Raw genomic sequence first — 15,865 nt, 5'->3', positions numbered from 1 at the left:
TCTCCGCAGCAATGTTACTCAGTCATCCTGCTCGCCTTCCTGGCACCAACTCGCTCCTCCCTGCTGCGAGTTCCATTTACCAAACAATAGGGGGGTGCTCCAGCCTGGGGCTGTGACCAGGTGGACAAGAGATTACCATGTTCGTGCACATTCCTGACATTCATTTACGAAATCGTCTATCTGCTTCGTTACCAGTCCCAATCAATGAGTTACCAGTCCCAATCAATGAGTTACATTTCCACAAACCCTATCGAATGCTTTCTCCAGATCAACAAACTCAAAAAACAACTTCTTCCTCTTATCCATGTACTTCTCCTGCAACTGCCTCACAATGAAAAGCGCATCTGTCGTTCCTCTTCCTGGCATAAATCCAAACTGCATTTCGTCGATCTTCACTTTCTTCCTTATCCTCCTCTCCAACACCCTTTCCAATACCTTCATTCCATGCTCCAATAACTTTATCGCTCGGTACGAGCCACACTCCAGAGGGTCACCTTTCCCCTTGTATAGAGGGACGAGGGTACTCAGTTCCCAAGCCACTGGAATGCGGCCTTCTTTCACCACCAGATTACAGATCTCTGTCATTCTCTTCACACCCCCAACTTCCTGCTGCCTTCAACATATCTCCCACAACTCCCGTCGGCCCTCCCGCTTTTCCACTCTTCATTGCTTTTATCGCTTCCTCAACTTCCTTCTCAGTTATCTTCTCTGCCGGTCCTAAAACTGGGTTACTCTCTATGTTGCCATCCCATTCATTCTCTGTATTCAACAGCATTTCCATATATCTTTTCCATCTTCCTTTAATTCCATCTGGGTCGACAACGATTTGTCCCACTTCATCCTTCAAGCAACTCACCCCCATCACATCACACCTCTCTTTCGCTATCTGCTTTGCAATCCTGAATACTGCTTTCTGACCCTCTTCCGAATCCAAGCGTTCTCCGAACATTTTCCTACATGCCTCCTGCGCCTTTGCTACCTCTTTCTTTGCAGCCTTCCTGGCTGCCTTATAACTTTCATGCTCTGCTGTTTCTGCTCCCGTACCCTTCGCCTTCTGCCACTCTTTGAACTTCTTCCTCTTCTCGTCAATCCTCTTTCCAACCTCAACATCCCACCACCATGTTTCCGAGTGCCTCGGTGGTCCTTTTGTCCATCCACATACCTCACCAACGGCTCCCAACAGACTAGCTTTCATTGACATCCAACCACTTTCAAGCTCAACCACATCATCCTCTACCCTACTCAGCCTCTCTTTTAATGCCTCCCTTACTGTCACCTCTTTCAACCTCCACACCTTCATTCTCGGTTGGTACTTCACCCGCCGAGCTCTCCTCGCACCTTTCACCCTTATGTCACAGACAACCAAGTGGTGCTGTGAAACAGCCTCCTCCCCCGGGATCACCTTTGTGTCCCGGAGGTGCCCCCTATCTCGCCGACGCACCATCAGGTAGTCAACGGTTGTCGTCGACCCACCTGACGTGTATGTAACAAGCTTATTGTCCTCTTTCTGGAACTGAGTATTACAAATCAACAAATCAGCTCCATCAGCAAACTCCAAAATCCTTACACCTTCTCCATTTCTCACACCCTATCCGTAACCCCCATGAACTCCCTCAAAACCATCCATACTCCTTCCCACATGTCCATTCAGGTCTCCTCCCACCACAACAACTTCCTCATCTTTCACGTTTTCCATCAGCTTCTCTATCGCACACCAGAACTTGTCCTTCTCTTCATCGCTTCGACCAACCTGCGGAGCATATCCCGAGATGACGTTCACCAAGAGCTTTCCAATCATCATTTTCACCATCATCAACCTATCACTCACTCTAGTCACACTCACCACACTGTCTACAAACTCCTCAGAAAACAGGACACCAACACCATTCACGCCCTCCGGGCACCCTTGCCACACAAACTTGTATTTCTGTCCCTGCCTACCCTTCACCATTCTCACACCACTTCCCTTCCATCTCGTCTCTTGCACACAACATATGTCCACTCTTCTTCTGACCAATACTTCCACCACTTCTCCTGATCTCCCTGTCATTGTCCCCACATTCCATGTCCCAAACCTCAGAAACCGATCTCCACTTCGGGCTCCACCGATCTCCACTTACAATATTACAGTACTTCCGTACCTCAAATACGGAAGTCTATCCAAATAAAAGAACATTTTTAAATTACAAATAAATAATATTACCAATATTACAAATAAATTTGTGCAAAGGAAATGTTTGTATTATGATTGGTGTAAATCATGAAAATACAGCAACTCACACACAGTCAGGTCATTATCATCAGTAAAAACAAGCCCGTGCCTCTGCAGCAACATGTGGTGAGGCGAGTGTAGTGAGCCGATCCACGCTAGTAATTATAATACATTCAAATCATGGAATATTACACCACATTATTTAACATTTTAACACATTAAATTAGTTATTTGTGCCTAATGTTTGTGTCCTTTATAACGTTATTAAAAACAGTAAGTTTCCTGTTTGGAATGATTTCCAGTTTTGTTTCACTGCCAGACGCAGACAGAGTAAAATATTATCTCACAGCTCTCTGTACATGCACAATCCCAACTAAATCAGAGTCAAGATACGTGTAAAATGTCTTCTTATTCGTTCCAATTCGTGTTCAAAATGTAACATTCAATTTATATATGTTGTTCCTCGTTCACAAACTGACGATTATAAACTGACAAGACAGACCAACGTACGAGGCGTATGGACGGAAATGAACCAATTTCTTGACCCGCTTTTTGCTTTGCGTGTGTGGGGTAAAAAAAGGCAAAACGTCATGGTCACAGCCTCAAGTCTTTCCTTTTCTCAAACAGTCTAATCTCTGACCATCCGTTTGGATTTTGGCCTGGTCACTCACATTTTGATCTGCTGCTGCTTCTCTCAACCATGTACGCGGGGCCCTGAGTCTCTCTCACATCCATGTTTCTGGACATATCTTGGGCATACGACCAAGTCTGGTTACCCAGCTCAACTTGCCTGTAGAATGCAAGACCACCTTCTTCACATGGCTTGCTGACTTCCTCCACTTGTGCAATGAGCATGTATCTCAACAAAATCATCTCAGCTATAGTATGTCTTGAGCAGATCATGTCTCCAAGTTAGCAAGTTTCCCATTTTATTTCTGTAGTCGGTCTCGGTTTAATTTTTTTTTCCCCAAACTCATCAAACCTTGTTTTTTTTTCAATCAGATATTTTTCCTTTATATTGTTCACCTAAATGGACATCTAGTGGCTGCATTCACCCCTTCCTCCACCCCTTTTCACATTTTCATTACAATGGTGGTGTAGTGACTCCACCAGATTCGGTGGTGCAATGGTTAGAGAATCTACTCCAAGTCTGAGAGTGCTCAAACCGGCCGAGCCTAGGTGTGTCTGGGTATGTTCAAACTAATGGGAGTCTGGGTGTGTTCAAACCCTGGCAGAGTCATAGCAAAGACTTTTAAAAAGGTATGTGATGCTTCGTCACGTGATGTTAAGCATTTGAAAGGATAGAACACGGTCAATCCCCATACGTTGGCATCCATGGGAAGGAGGAAATTTATATTTAAAAAATGCCCGGCTGAATGCAGTAACGCTATTGTTGTCAGTGTGATTGTGCCAAAATACACCTTGCACCATTATTGTGGCGTTGCTGGTACCCAGAGTGCCCAGCAAGTTACGGTACTCCCCCCAAGCTCTGGTTTTGTTTGTCTATTCCAACAGTCCTGTGTTGTGTCTTGTGTATTCATTTGTATGTCCATGTGTGTGAGATGTGTGTGTGTGTGGCAGCTCCACTACGAGCATTAGATCCTATCATAACAATAATAATAATAATAATTTTTTTTTTTCCAGCAGAGCCGAGGAGGTACTTTTATCACAGCTCTAAGATGTCGCTTGTGGCAATAAATCTAAATTGGCAGCACCCATACCTGTTTTCACCAAAGTATATTGTGGTGTTAAGTTATTCAATGGGAAATGCTTCCCAAAACCACACAAACTTGTTGGCTCACGAACGCCATTTGGATTGCATGAAAATATACGAATGAATAATCTATCTATAATTCCAGTAATCTCTGTTTGTACGTTTGTACGTTTGTCTGTGACCGCTGTTTCTCGACAACCACGGGTCCGATATACTTTTAACTTGCCAGGTATATTGCTGGGGACCCGAGGATGTGCCTTTTCAAGGTTTCATATTAATCGGACAATTACTTACCGAGCTATGTCCAAAAAACGATTCAACCAATCAGAGAGCAGCGAACTATCGCGTGTGCCGAACGTGGCGGACACACTCTGCCTCGGATGGCACATTTGAGAGCGTATTCATTTATTTCACGTTTGCAAACTATGTTGGCGCTATGTTGGCGTTAAACTATGTTTTAAAACTAATAAAAACCCCGGGGGGATTGTCACTGTACTCGCAAGCCGTTCGCCGTTCGCTTTGGCGTTGCGAATGAACCAAAACATTTCATGCACCAAACCATTTCATGTAAAGCGTTCGCCGTTCGCTTTGGCGTTGCGAATGGACCAAAACATTTCATGGACCAAACCATTTCATGTAAATAGAGGGGGGGATATAATTTTAGATATAGATATAGTACGGGCATGCCCTAGTATATTGAAAACAGTATAACGAGCATGAAAGGTGAAGCATTGGCAGGTCAACCAATTCTGTTTCTTCCTCTCAGCCATTCAACATTTGAGTCATCAAGGACCTCTTTGGAATACCACTTCCAATATTCTTATTCCATTTCTCACCATAAAGTGAATGATGCATCTGGCTTCAAATGGTCTCTTGAGGCACTGCATACTTACGGAGATTCACATTGGCAGCAAAGTTCAAATGTTGGTCCGGCAGACCAATTTATCAAGTCCATCATACAACGTGTTCTCTATTCTCAAAGTGGGCCTGAATTAGGAGTTTGAACTTACAATTTTTCGTTGCATAATCTTCACTACCTAATCATATTATGTTCTCTCTTTGTTACCACAGACAGAACAATATTTGGTCATCCTCCTGCAGTCTCAACAAGGCCAGGTGAGGATGATGAGGGAAATTCGGCAATGCTGGCTGATTCCAAGGAATTTTCCATGAACTCTCAACTGGATGAGCATGTACAAGGCAACCAATCCCCAGTATCGGCAGGCTCATCTGAAGACTTGTACACCAATCTGGAGCAGTCGCCCATATCTACAGGCTCATCTGAAGACTTGTACGCTAGTGCGGAAGAATTGGGTGATGCCTGTCTGAGCTCGGACGATCTAAAGGCACAGAAGGAAGAATTGCCAGAGACTGCTATCTCGTTAAGAGGTTACCAGACCGAGGTGGCACAGCATGCGTTGAAAGGAAGAAACATTATTGTGTGCCTGCCGACAGGAACTGGGAAAACGCGTGTCGCGATCTTTATCGCAGCAGAGCATCTGCAGAACCATCCTCAAAATGGGAAGGTCATCTTTATTGTGAACCGGGTAGGCTATTTTTCTGACGTCACTAGGCTCTGGATATGTGCAAGCATTTTGTTATGACACATTGACGCTTTTTTTTTTTTTTTTACATATATCTCAGAATTATAATGAAGCTTGTATACATATCAATTGTTGGATAAAGACGTCCTGATACTGGTGTACTTTCAAATGGATTATAAGCACATTAGTAGACAATGGAAAAATAAATATGGTATATGGGATTTGAATCTGTATTTCCTGCATCATGAGCAAGGGATTGAGAGCAAAATACTAACAGGCTACCACATTGACTGTTTGAGTTTGACTCTTTCATCTGGCTGATATAAACTTCACACTCACCTCTAAGCCGTCTAGATTGCGTTTGTCTCTCTGCCCAGCTATACACTGTCATCCCGGTGTTTCACAAGCAGGATGATTCATCAATGTGTGTTCCGTCCCTCGGATGGATGTTAAATTGGGCATCCCGTCTGCCGGCATTTAGTTTGTGGATGTTAAAGATACCCCGGTGTCCTTCATGAAGGGTAGGTGAGATATCACCAGCACCTTGGTCAAGTTACAATTTCCAACCGTGACCTCCTGAGCTGGAGTGGCGACCAAGTTTGTAGCCTTGTCACGGCTTCTGCAGCACCAATGCTCTGCATAGGGCATAGTACATGGTGATGATAATGCCTTAAACCCAGAAATAGTGTTGGTAAATCATCAACATTTACACCAGGACTGGTATTAATATTAACTTGAGCATGTACAAGCACTTGAGCATGTACAAGCATACTTGAGCATTTTAAACACCAAGTTCTCTCCTGGAAGTCCTTGCAGTGTCCTTGTGTTTTATACTTCTCCCCCCCCCCCCTTCCCACGCCTCCTCCCCCCAAGCCCTCTCCTTCCCACAGATCTCCCAATGTCCCTGCTCTCAAATGTTGTGTTTGTGTGCTTCCCCATTAGTCAGGGCCCTTAGGGATATTTTGGTTCAAATTCTTCCAAAAGCATCAAATTTGGCGCAGATGTTGCCCATGCCATACTCTTTCGATTTTTGACGGGCGCCAAGGGCGGTATGATCCGGGGACCATACCGGTCCATCCCGCCATGTCACCTTACCTATGACGTCATAATTAGGATATGCATCCAATCACATGGCGTACTATAAGTGGTCAAAGTTCAAAATGAATCGATCAAAAAATGAAGGCAGGGATCCATTTTTAAGGTTTTCATAAAATCCAATATGGCCGCCAGGTCACATGACCTATGACGTCATATTTATGACATGTATACAATCATGTATACATGAACCCGGATCATGATCGCACAAAAATTAAACACAAGGATATGGCATACAGTTCATAAAACATCAAAATCCGTACCTTTGTAATTCGACTGATGAACTGCATATGCCTGAAAATTAGGAAATAGACATGTAAATATTTCCTCTAATTGTCAAAAATAAGGTCAGAGTTCGATTACCCAAACCAGAAACATAAAATGGTGATCCTCGCGTAAATCTTGACAAAAAACTCAAAAACCGACATGTTTGACTCAAAAATGACCTTTAAGATGACCTTGAGGGTGGACCTTGACCTCGAATCATCAAAATAACATCATAATTGGATTCCTCGACCTCGAAAACCCCTGAAAAGTGGTATCATACATGATTCCAACCCTTTTGGTTATTTAACTGATTTTCCTCTAATCCGGGTGGCGGCCATTTAGTATTTCGCCAATATGGGGCCCCCGGGGGGGGGGCGCCCGTTTTGGCGCCCGTCAAAAATCGAAAGAGTATGGCATGGGCAACATCTGGGCCAAATTTGGTGCTTTTGGAAGATTTTGAACCAAACGGCCCCAAAATATCCCTAAGGGCCCTGACTACATCTCTCCCCATCTTGTCTACCGCTCCCTTTATTTTGGCCCCTGACTACATCTCTCCCCATCTTGTCTACCGCTCCCTTTATTGTGTGCTTTATGTGTCTGTTTGATTTTTTGTGTGATTAATGTTAGCTCTTTCACGAGCCTTGATCTTGTATACCAAAAAAAACAAAAAAAAAACTTGTGAATATCCATGTGATCATTGCACACTGTCTGTTTTGGTGGTGTGGTCTGTCGTAAATGTGTTATGGAGATATAATTTATACTTTGAACCAACAGCTGTATTTATTGATCCCAAAACACTCGTCCTGGTGTTAATCAAGTTGAAGCCATCACTGTTTCTGACTTAAAGGCTTTTCTTCATATATATATGAAATTTACATTTTGTATCCATACCTTTTTTTTTTTCCTTAAAATCTCATTTAATCTGTTGGGAAGTTTGTAAATACCAGTGTGGAAATGACTTTTTAAATCCACATGATAGCATACGGAACAGCCGACCCAACATCCCTTCTGGTTGACTGAATGATCCACGACGTAGCACTCCCTGCTGTCTTGAATGAGGACGGGAGACAAACAAGCTAACACATAAGCAACTAGAACGGCACACCTCCACCAGGCTGAACAGTTTATGTTTTGTATCCCACTGATAGGCCGGATCTGGATTCGGACCTGAACCAAAATCTAATCGGCTTGTTATTGTCACCTAACCAACTCGTCTTTGGTTCTTGTCACTAAAGTTTAGTCATAACTAGTCCATAACTTTTTTGAATATCATGTTATATATCGTTTTTTCCCCGATCTCTCAATGGTGAAGAATCACTTAAAAATTAAATAATTCTCGTATCCGAATCCATATATTCAGATCTTCACTAAAATCGAATCGATTCGTTCTTGTCACACACCCAACGTGTTCACCAAGTTTTGTTCGAATCCCTCCATAACTTTTTGAGATATCTGGGTATATATAGTTTGTGGCCCTATCTCTCAATGGTGAAGAATCACTTAAAAAATTATACTAGCCGGATCCGGATCTTCACCAAATTCGAATCATTTCGGCCTTGTCACATGCGCTAGCTCTCCGTCAAATTTCGTCCAAATCCGTCCACAAATTTTTGAGATATCTTGTTCACGGACAAATGCATAGACAAACAGACAGACAGACAGGGGTGAAAGCATAACCTCCATCCATCTCCGGTGATCAATTTAATGATCAATGAGAAAAACTTTGTAATCAAAGAATCATGTATCATTTTTCACATTTGAGATATTCATGCTTGGAGCTAATTATTCTTTTCAGGTTTTTTTTCCTTGAAATGATTGAGGTTCTTGGAAGAGTGAGGTGACAGAGCATGAACTGACAGTGTGGCAGCGGAGCAACAGTTGGAGCCAATAAGCGAGAATGAATGATCAGGAAAAGAAAAGAGAGAGGAGGGGAGGAAAAACAGTAACTTGAAAAGAAGAGGGTTGGTTAGGAAGGGTTAATGGAAGTAATAAAGATTGTGGATAAGGATGGAGGATGACATGAGATGATGGTACTCCACCTGCTGGAAGCTCTGGAGGGAAAGAGTAGGATAGAAGAGCCTCTGGACGGAGGTTCCACCTATGGGACAAGTGAGGATCAAAAGAGGAAGGTGTGTGGTCAGCGTGGATTTTTGGAGTTTAATCAGGAGGGGTTTATTGGATGAACACATGCATCCTATCCCTGGAATTGCTTGGGAGGATCAGAGGGATGAGAGAGCAGAGAGGGACAAGAGGGAGCTAGACTGGAAGAGAGGTGGTTATAGACCAGAGCCGCCACTGACCTGCACAACAGGAATAAGCCTTACTTATATAGTGCTCGACTGAGAAACCATTGCTTGGAAGTGGCATTGAACAACCAATTTGTGCAATTCAAAGATAATAAGGACCATTTGTGGGATGATTATTGAAATAGATATGTCAAAGCAATAGCCTCATGTGTGCTGTAATCTCATAATAGCTTTCTCCACTATACCTGTTTTTTAAGTGGTAACATACACTTCATTTTTCATACGTTTCTCAAACCATTAAGAAACAATCGGTTTTCCCGATTATCGCCGAGGAAATAATATTGTCGTTGAAAATGTCAGTGGTGTACCCATTTTCATTAACATCAAAATCTGGAATGGATCGGGTGTTGGTCACGTGGTAAAGGTGCTGTGCTGACATCTCAAAGGTGAAGGGCATCTACCTTTAGGATGTGGATTCAAACATTCCTGAAACCGAGTTAGTCTCAGGATTATCAAGTTACTAATTGATTCTCAATACAAAGCCAATTGGCGGATTAATGACGTATCTTTAAGGCCCTTACTGTCACCTCTTTCAACCTCCACACCTTTATTCTCGGTTGGTACTTCCCCCGCCGAGCTCTCCTCGCACCTTTCACCCTTACGTCGCAGACAACCAAGTGGTGCTGTGAAACAGCCTCCTCCCCCGGGATCACCTTTGTGTCCCGGAGGTGCCCCCTATCTCGCCTACGCACCATCAGGTAGTCAACGGTTGTCGTCGACCCACCTGACGTGTATGTAACAAGCTTATTATCCTCTTTCTGGAACTGAGTATTACAAATCAACAAATCAGCTCCATCAGCAAACTCCAAAATCCTTTCACCTTCCATTTTGGGTCCATTTTGGGTCCATGGGTCCAAAAACGATATATAGCATGATGTTTCAAAAAGTTCAAAAATTGTGGACGGATTATGACAAAACATGGTCGATAACTTGGTAGATAACTTGTTTAAGCGATGAGAACAAGCCAATTAGATTTTGTTTCAATTCTGGATCCAGATCCGGCCTATCAGTGGGATACAAGTCCTAAACTGTTTATCCTGGTGGAGGTATGCACACTACCGAGTGCCGTTTTCCTTAATCTTATGGGTTTATACTCCTGGATGCCGTGGAGTTGATCGGACCAGCTTCCGGGGCCTGTGTTTAGGTCCCGTGTCCCCGAGCAAGTCATATTTGTAACATTAGGAATACTTAGTGTTCATATATTTTATACCTCTCCCACCTCCCCCAAAACCCTTCCCCTCCCACATTTCTCCCGATGTCCCTGCTCTCAAATGTTGTGTTTGTGTCCTTCCCCCTCTCTCCCCATCTTGTCTACCGCTCCCCTTATTTTTTGTGTTTTATGTGTCGGTTTGACTTTTTGTGTGATTAATGTTAGCTCTTTCACGAGCCTCGATCTTGTATACAAAAAAAAGAAAAAAAAAAAAGATCTGCTAACACCACCTGCTTCAATCTCATGTCAAACCAGTCCACTCTTTGTGGTCGGCCCTTAACCATCTCAGGGAAGTTTCGGATGGGAACTCAAAGTATGGTTCTGAAATAAGTGTTTCCCACATGTCCCAAAGTGATGACGATACCGTCTGTCTTCAGTGATCTTGACCAATTCCAGCATTAGAGGGTGTATAAAGCCCCACATTAACCTTGCAACATCTCATCACTGCATTTCCTTTTCTATGGGGAGAGGACAGGGGGGAGTGTTGTAAAACGATCGGTCCCGGAGAATTCTGTTCTAATTACAATTACAAGCTCGCGTTATAATTTTTAAAATAAATCCTTCATTCCTCCTTCATTTTCTGCTGTCCTGATAACTAAAACGTGTTTGATTCAGAAAGGCATTTGCAATAAGTATTTTAAGAGGGGTTTCTCAAATAACTTTTCATGTTTGACTTGTCTCTTTCCATCGCTGATAGATCAATTGTTTGTGAAGTCACATGAATAAGGTTAGACCACTAAAGTGTTCCGACACCCAGAGCTTCAAATGAAAAGGTGAAAGAAACCCAAAGCCTCTCCTGCAGAATTTTCCCTTACCTTCACATTTAGAGTGAAATCAACTCTGACAAATCTACTTTGTGTCAAATTAATAGGAACTGTGAGAAAATACAATAAAACTACAAATAAAACATCCTGAGCCATTGGGCTTTCCACTTGTACAGTTAATCTTGATTCCCTTTAATGTGATGTGTGGGGGAATCGACATTCTGGGCTGCTTGAGGTCATAAGCCTCACTTTGGATCATCAGCCTCTTTGGATGCTTTGTATGCACTCAGTAGCCCCCAAGGTCTGCCGAAGCATCGTTTAACTCATTGTTTCAGTTGAAATACTGTTTCCCTTTGCAATATTGCACGATGCTTTGTCTGTGATTGCTTGGTTAAGCGTATAAAGACGATGCATGGCAGTTGTCTCCTCAACATTCTATTTCCTGACTTTTCTTGTGTACATGTTCGAGGCTCGTGGAAGAGCTAGAGCAAAATGGAATGGGGCAAAACGGAAAGGGGGAAACACAAACAGCAGAGTAGAAGTGCGAGTGAGATTGAGATGAAGGGAAGGGGGAGAAGGACACATGGGGATGAACAACTTGCACACAAGCTTAATGAAACACAGCAAGAAGAGGAAGGAAAAAGCAGGGCTAAAACAGAAAAGGAACAAACCCACTGACAAACGAAAAGAGGTGATGGAGAGGAGGGAAAGAAATCACAATAACCTGGAAAAGGGGAGTGGGAATGGGGTCATTTGGGATATAATAAATGATGAGGATGAATGGGACCTGGGTAGAGGTGAACAACTGTCTTGAAGCCCTGGTGGGAAGAATGGAACTGAATCAACAAGGGAAGTGGTTCTACAGGTGAGAAAAAAGAGGAATAAATGAGTGGAAGTGAGCAGTGAGCCTGGATTTTGGGAGTTTACCAAAAAATGGGGTGACTGGCAGACTGTGTGCATCCTGTAGAAACCTGGGAGTGACAGAGCCAAGAGAGGACAGAGGATGCAAGACCAAAAAGGAGGTGGTAGAATACAGAGAAGTCACCAACCTGTCTGCGATGTCAGAGTAACAGACCTAAACACTCAGCTTCGTTGTGGGAGATCCCAATGATTTTGAGGGCCTTGCTTTCCATGCCATCAATAAAGGTGAGAGACAGCGGCACCGAGCCAAAAGTAGAGCAGTACTCCATAATGCTGCGAACGAAGGTTCTCAATTTTTGATTCTTAATGGGAAGTAGAATATGTATTGCAATATGCATGTGCAGTTTTGTCTGCCTGTTCCCTTCTGCCCCCTCTGTCAGTATGATAATCTGCCAAGCTCTGTCGTATTCCTGCTCCATGAGCCTCTGTCTTACAAATGGTGTTTAAAGAGACTTTACGACTCTCGGACCATCTGATGCAGATGGTCAGTGTTAGATCAAATGAGCACAACGCTTTCACGGTCTGTATTCAAACTGAAAATCAAGATCAAGCAAGCTTTCTCCCTTCTGCTCCACTTGAGGTTTCCGTCCTCCCTGAGCTTGCTTTTGGATGCCTGTGTTATCGCCCCAGTCAATCATAGGCATACCACAAGCATACCACCCCAGTCAATCTTCCTGTTCAGAATTGTCCGTGGAGCGGGTCGCCCGAGTCGTACACTGACGGGTGTACACAGAGGCGTGCCACGCATGGCCAACTGGCGAGTTTTGCACCAGTAACACAGGGCCCCTGACCACAGTGACCGCAGTACCCATCCTAGTTAGTGAAGGAACAGTAAGATTATCAAAAGTTCAGACTGGCCAAGGAAAGACCTTTCATGGCGGAGGATGCCCAGTCTGCAGCTGGCTTTGGAGGAAATTTCGGAAATATTGTCTGGTGAAGAAAGAACATGGTTGATGGTGACGTCCAAAGGTTTGAGTGACATAACCTCACTGTACAAATTTATTCTAGATTAGAGACTACACAGCAATTTGGGAGATATTAATGAAAACAAACATTGAAATAGCATAAGGAAATGTCATTGAGCAAATCTCTTCTGCATTGTTTTAACTTGTATCACAGTGGCCATTTCTACTAATTGCCCTTCTTTCCAAAGGTAGCTCTGGTTGAACAGCACCTCAAGGAGTTCCGAAAATATTTGAAACGGCGACATCAAATTAGGAGCCTTGTTGGAGTTGGCAGGGATGCAAGCCAGCTGAACTGTCTGGCTGCTGTGTTGAAAGACACAGACATAATTATCTGTACAGCACAGATCCTACACAATGCTTTTGAGGTGCCTACTACGGATGAGGATGAACAAGTGCTTATTACAGGTGAGCAGGATGTGGATCTCATTTTCTGATTCTTAATTTAAGGAAGTAGAATGTATCACATTTCTGTCCCACTCTATCTATCTGTCCTCTGTCTATCTGTCCCACTCTGAATCATGGAAACGCTCCTCAGTGAGAAAAAAATAATTAAGTAAAAGTTGCTACAGGTTAATCCAAACCTAGTTAATGCAAGACCAAAACCAGGAAAATTATGTTCTTTTCAATCAGACAGAAAATATTGAACTTGGGGGGTGTATAGGTAACAGACCGCTGCCTCAATCGCTTCCCTGAATATTATTTGCTTTGGAAATGCTGATTGTAAATAATAATTATTAAGATTGTGGGAATGCTGGTTATATATTTCGAATATATACTGATTGTATATATTAGAAATATATAACCTCCCATTGTTGGGCTCTTTCAACCAGCGCTCTTTCATTTTTTTTCAACCAGCACTCTTTCAAGAGCTCCTTCGAGCTCTTTCTTAAAAGGCTTCCTTTTTTCTTCTTTTTTAACATCGTGGCATTTTTACCAGAGGCTTCTGCTAGTCTCTGTCATATTCCTCCTCCATGAGCCTCCGTCTTACAAATGATGTCTAAAAAGACTTTCAACTCCAAAGCCATCTGAATCTGATGCAGTAAGGTTAGTGTTAGATCAAATGAGCACAAATGACTGAGTGCCAGCTAATGAAGCGCAAATGACCAAAGGACCTTTGGCGATGCATCATGGCACCTCACCGCCGAACCCTTGAAAAGGTCATGACGTAATTTTAATATCAATGTGCTGATGCTTGAGAAACTGGCTAAAATTCATGAAAATGCAAAACACGTGGCAGCACTTATGTGAGCTTGCGATCAGCTCGCCACTTGCTTTCTGGACTGATTGTGGACAAGTCGAGTTGTGGTGGTCATGCTTACTTCAGTGGTCATTGAAATTATTAACATCAATGATTGACATTAACTCTGTTGCTTCTCAAAGTTTCATTTCACTTCGAAAATCCCTGTATTATTTTTTTTTCATCCTCTTTTTTTTTTTTTTTTTTTTTACATCTCAGATTTTTCACTGATAATCTTTGACGAATGTCACCACACGGACAAGGAGGCGGTCTACAACAAGATCATGATGCGTTACCTGCTTGTAAAAGAAGAAGGAACACACCCACTGCCTCAGATCGTGGGACTCACGGCATCTCCTGGGACCGGACGTGCCAAAAATATCGAGACTGCCAGGGAGCACGTCATGCAGGTTGTCGGATAAATTTGATTGATCTCTTGGGATTGTGGCAACTTTTTTGCCAAAGCATTTGTCAAATATCTCACAGAAAGACTCATAATCACTGTTCAAAAAGGAAAACAATATACCCATCAGTTTAAACACTTTTTGACCGACATTCTTGTGTAAACATTGTGATCTTTCTTGTTGTTGAACTATGAGGGGATTTTTACCAAATTTTAGTTTTAAGCGGTGAAGCTGCTTCAATATTTGGTTCTGCCCTTCAGTCTGTCACAAATGAAGAAGAAGAACCCTTCTAACCCATTGTGTTTCATTAATTCTAAAGGGCGATAAAGGGTAATTCTAAAGAGTAACTAGAACTGCCACTTTAAAACTGCTGGCAGTGATGACCGGTTTACTCGCACCCACTTTTGATACAACCCCACATTTGATACAACCCCACTTTTGATACAACCGCACTTTTCATACAACCCCACTTTTGATACAACCCCACTTTCATTGGACATGCTTTGACACAACCCCCTTGGATACAACCCTGATAAACACACACACACAAACACACACACACACACACACACACACACACCGCCATTCACACACCCACCCCTTCACACACACACACATCCCCCCTCCCCCCACACGCACACCCCTCCACACATACACACACACACATACACACACACACACATCCAACCCCCCCTCCTTCACACAACCCCTCCCCCCACGTACACACATATCCACACCCACACACCCACACACAAACACCCCTCCCCCCACACGCACACCCCTCCACACATACACACACACACACACACACACATCTGCCCCCCTCCATATGCACACCCCAACCCCCCCACCCACACACACACACATATCCACCCCCCCCCTACCCACACACACATCCCCCCTTCACACACACACACACACACACACACACACACACACACACACACACACATCCCCCCTCCCCCCACACGCACACCCCTCCACACATACACACACGCACACACACACACACACATCCAACCCCCTCCTCCACACGCACACCCCAACCCCCCCCCCCACACATACACACATATCCACCCCCCGCCCCCCACACACATCCACACACACGCACATCCACACATCCACACACACACACACAAACACATCCCCACATGCATACACACACAAGCACACACACACACATACACACATACCCAGACCCCCCCCCACACCCTCCCCTTAACCAC

The 15,865-nt window shown here is 43.6% G+C and overlaps 1 protein-coding gene across 2 annotated transcripts in view; it reads left to right on the top strand.

The window, feature by feature from the left end:
- The window catches only part of LOC137429918 (ATP-dependent RNA helicase DHX58), a 146,794-nt gene that overhangs the window by 23,118 nt on the left and 107,811 nt on the right, over positions 1–15,865 (top strand). For both annotated transcript variants that reach the window (XM_068120298.2, XM_068120296.2), the window contains exons 3-5: positions 4,998–5,473; positions 13,187–13,403; positions 14,455–14,645. In XM_068120298.2, the coding sequence (XP_067976399.2) occupies positions 4,998–5,473; positions 13,187–13,403; positions 14,455–14,645 (884 nt within the window). The remainder of the gene's footprint in view (positions 1–4,997; positions 5,474–13,186; positions 13,404–14,454; positions 14,646–15,865) is intronic.

Source organism: Myxine glutinosa, chromosome 6, assembly GCF_964187855.1.
Source record: "Myxine glutinosa chromosome 6, kmMyxGlut1.1, whole genome shotgun sequence".
Lineage (NCBI taxonomy): Eukaryota > Metazoa > Chordata > Myxini > Myxiniformes > Myxinidae > Myxine > Myxine glutinosa.
Note: the sequence above shows the minus strand (reverse complement) of the source record. Positions and strands in the feature narration are given on the sequence as shown.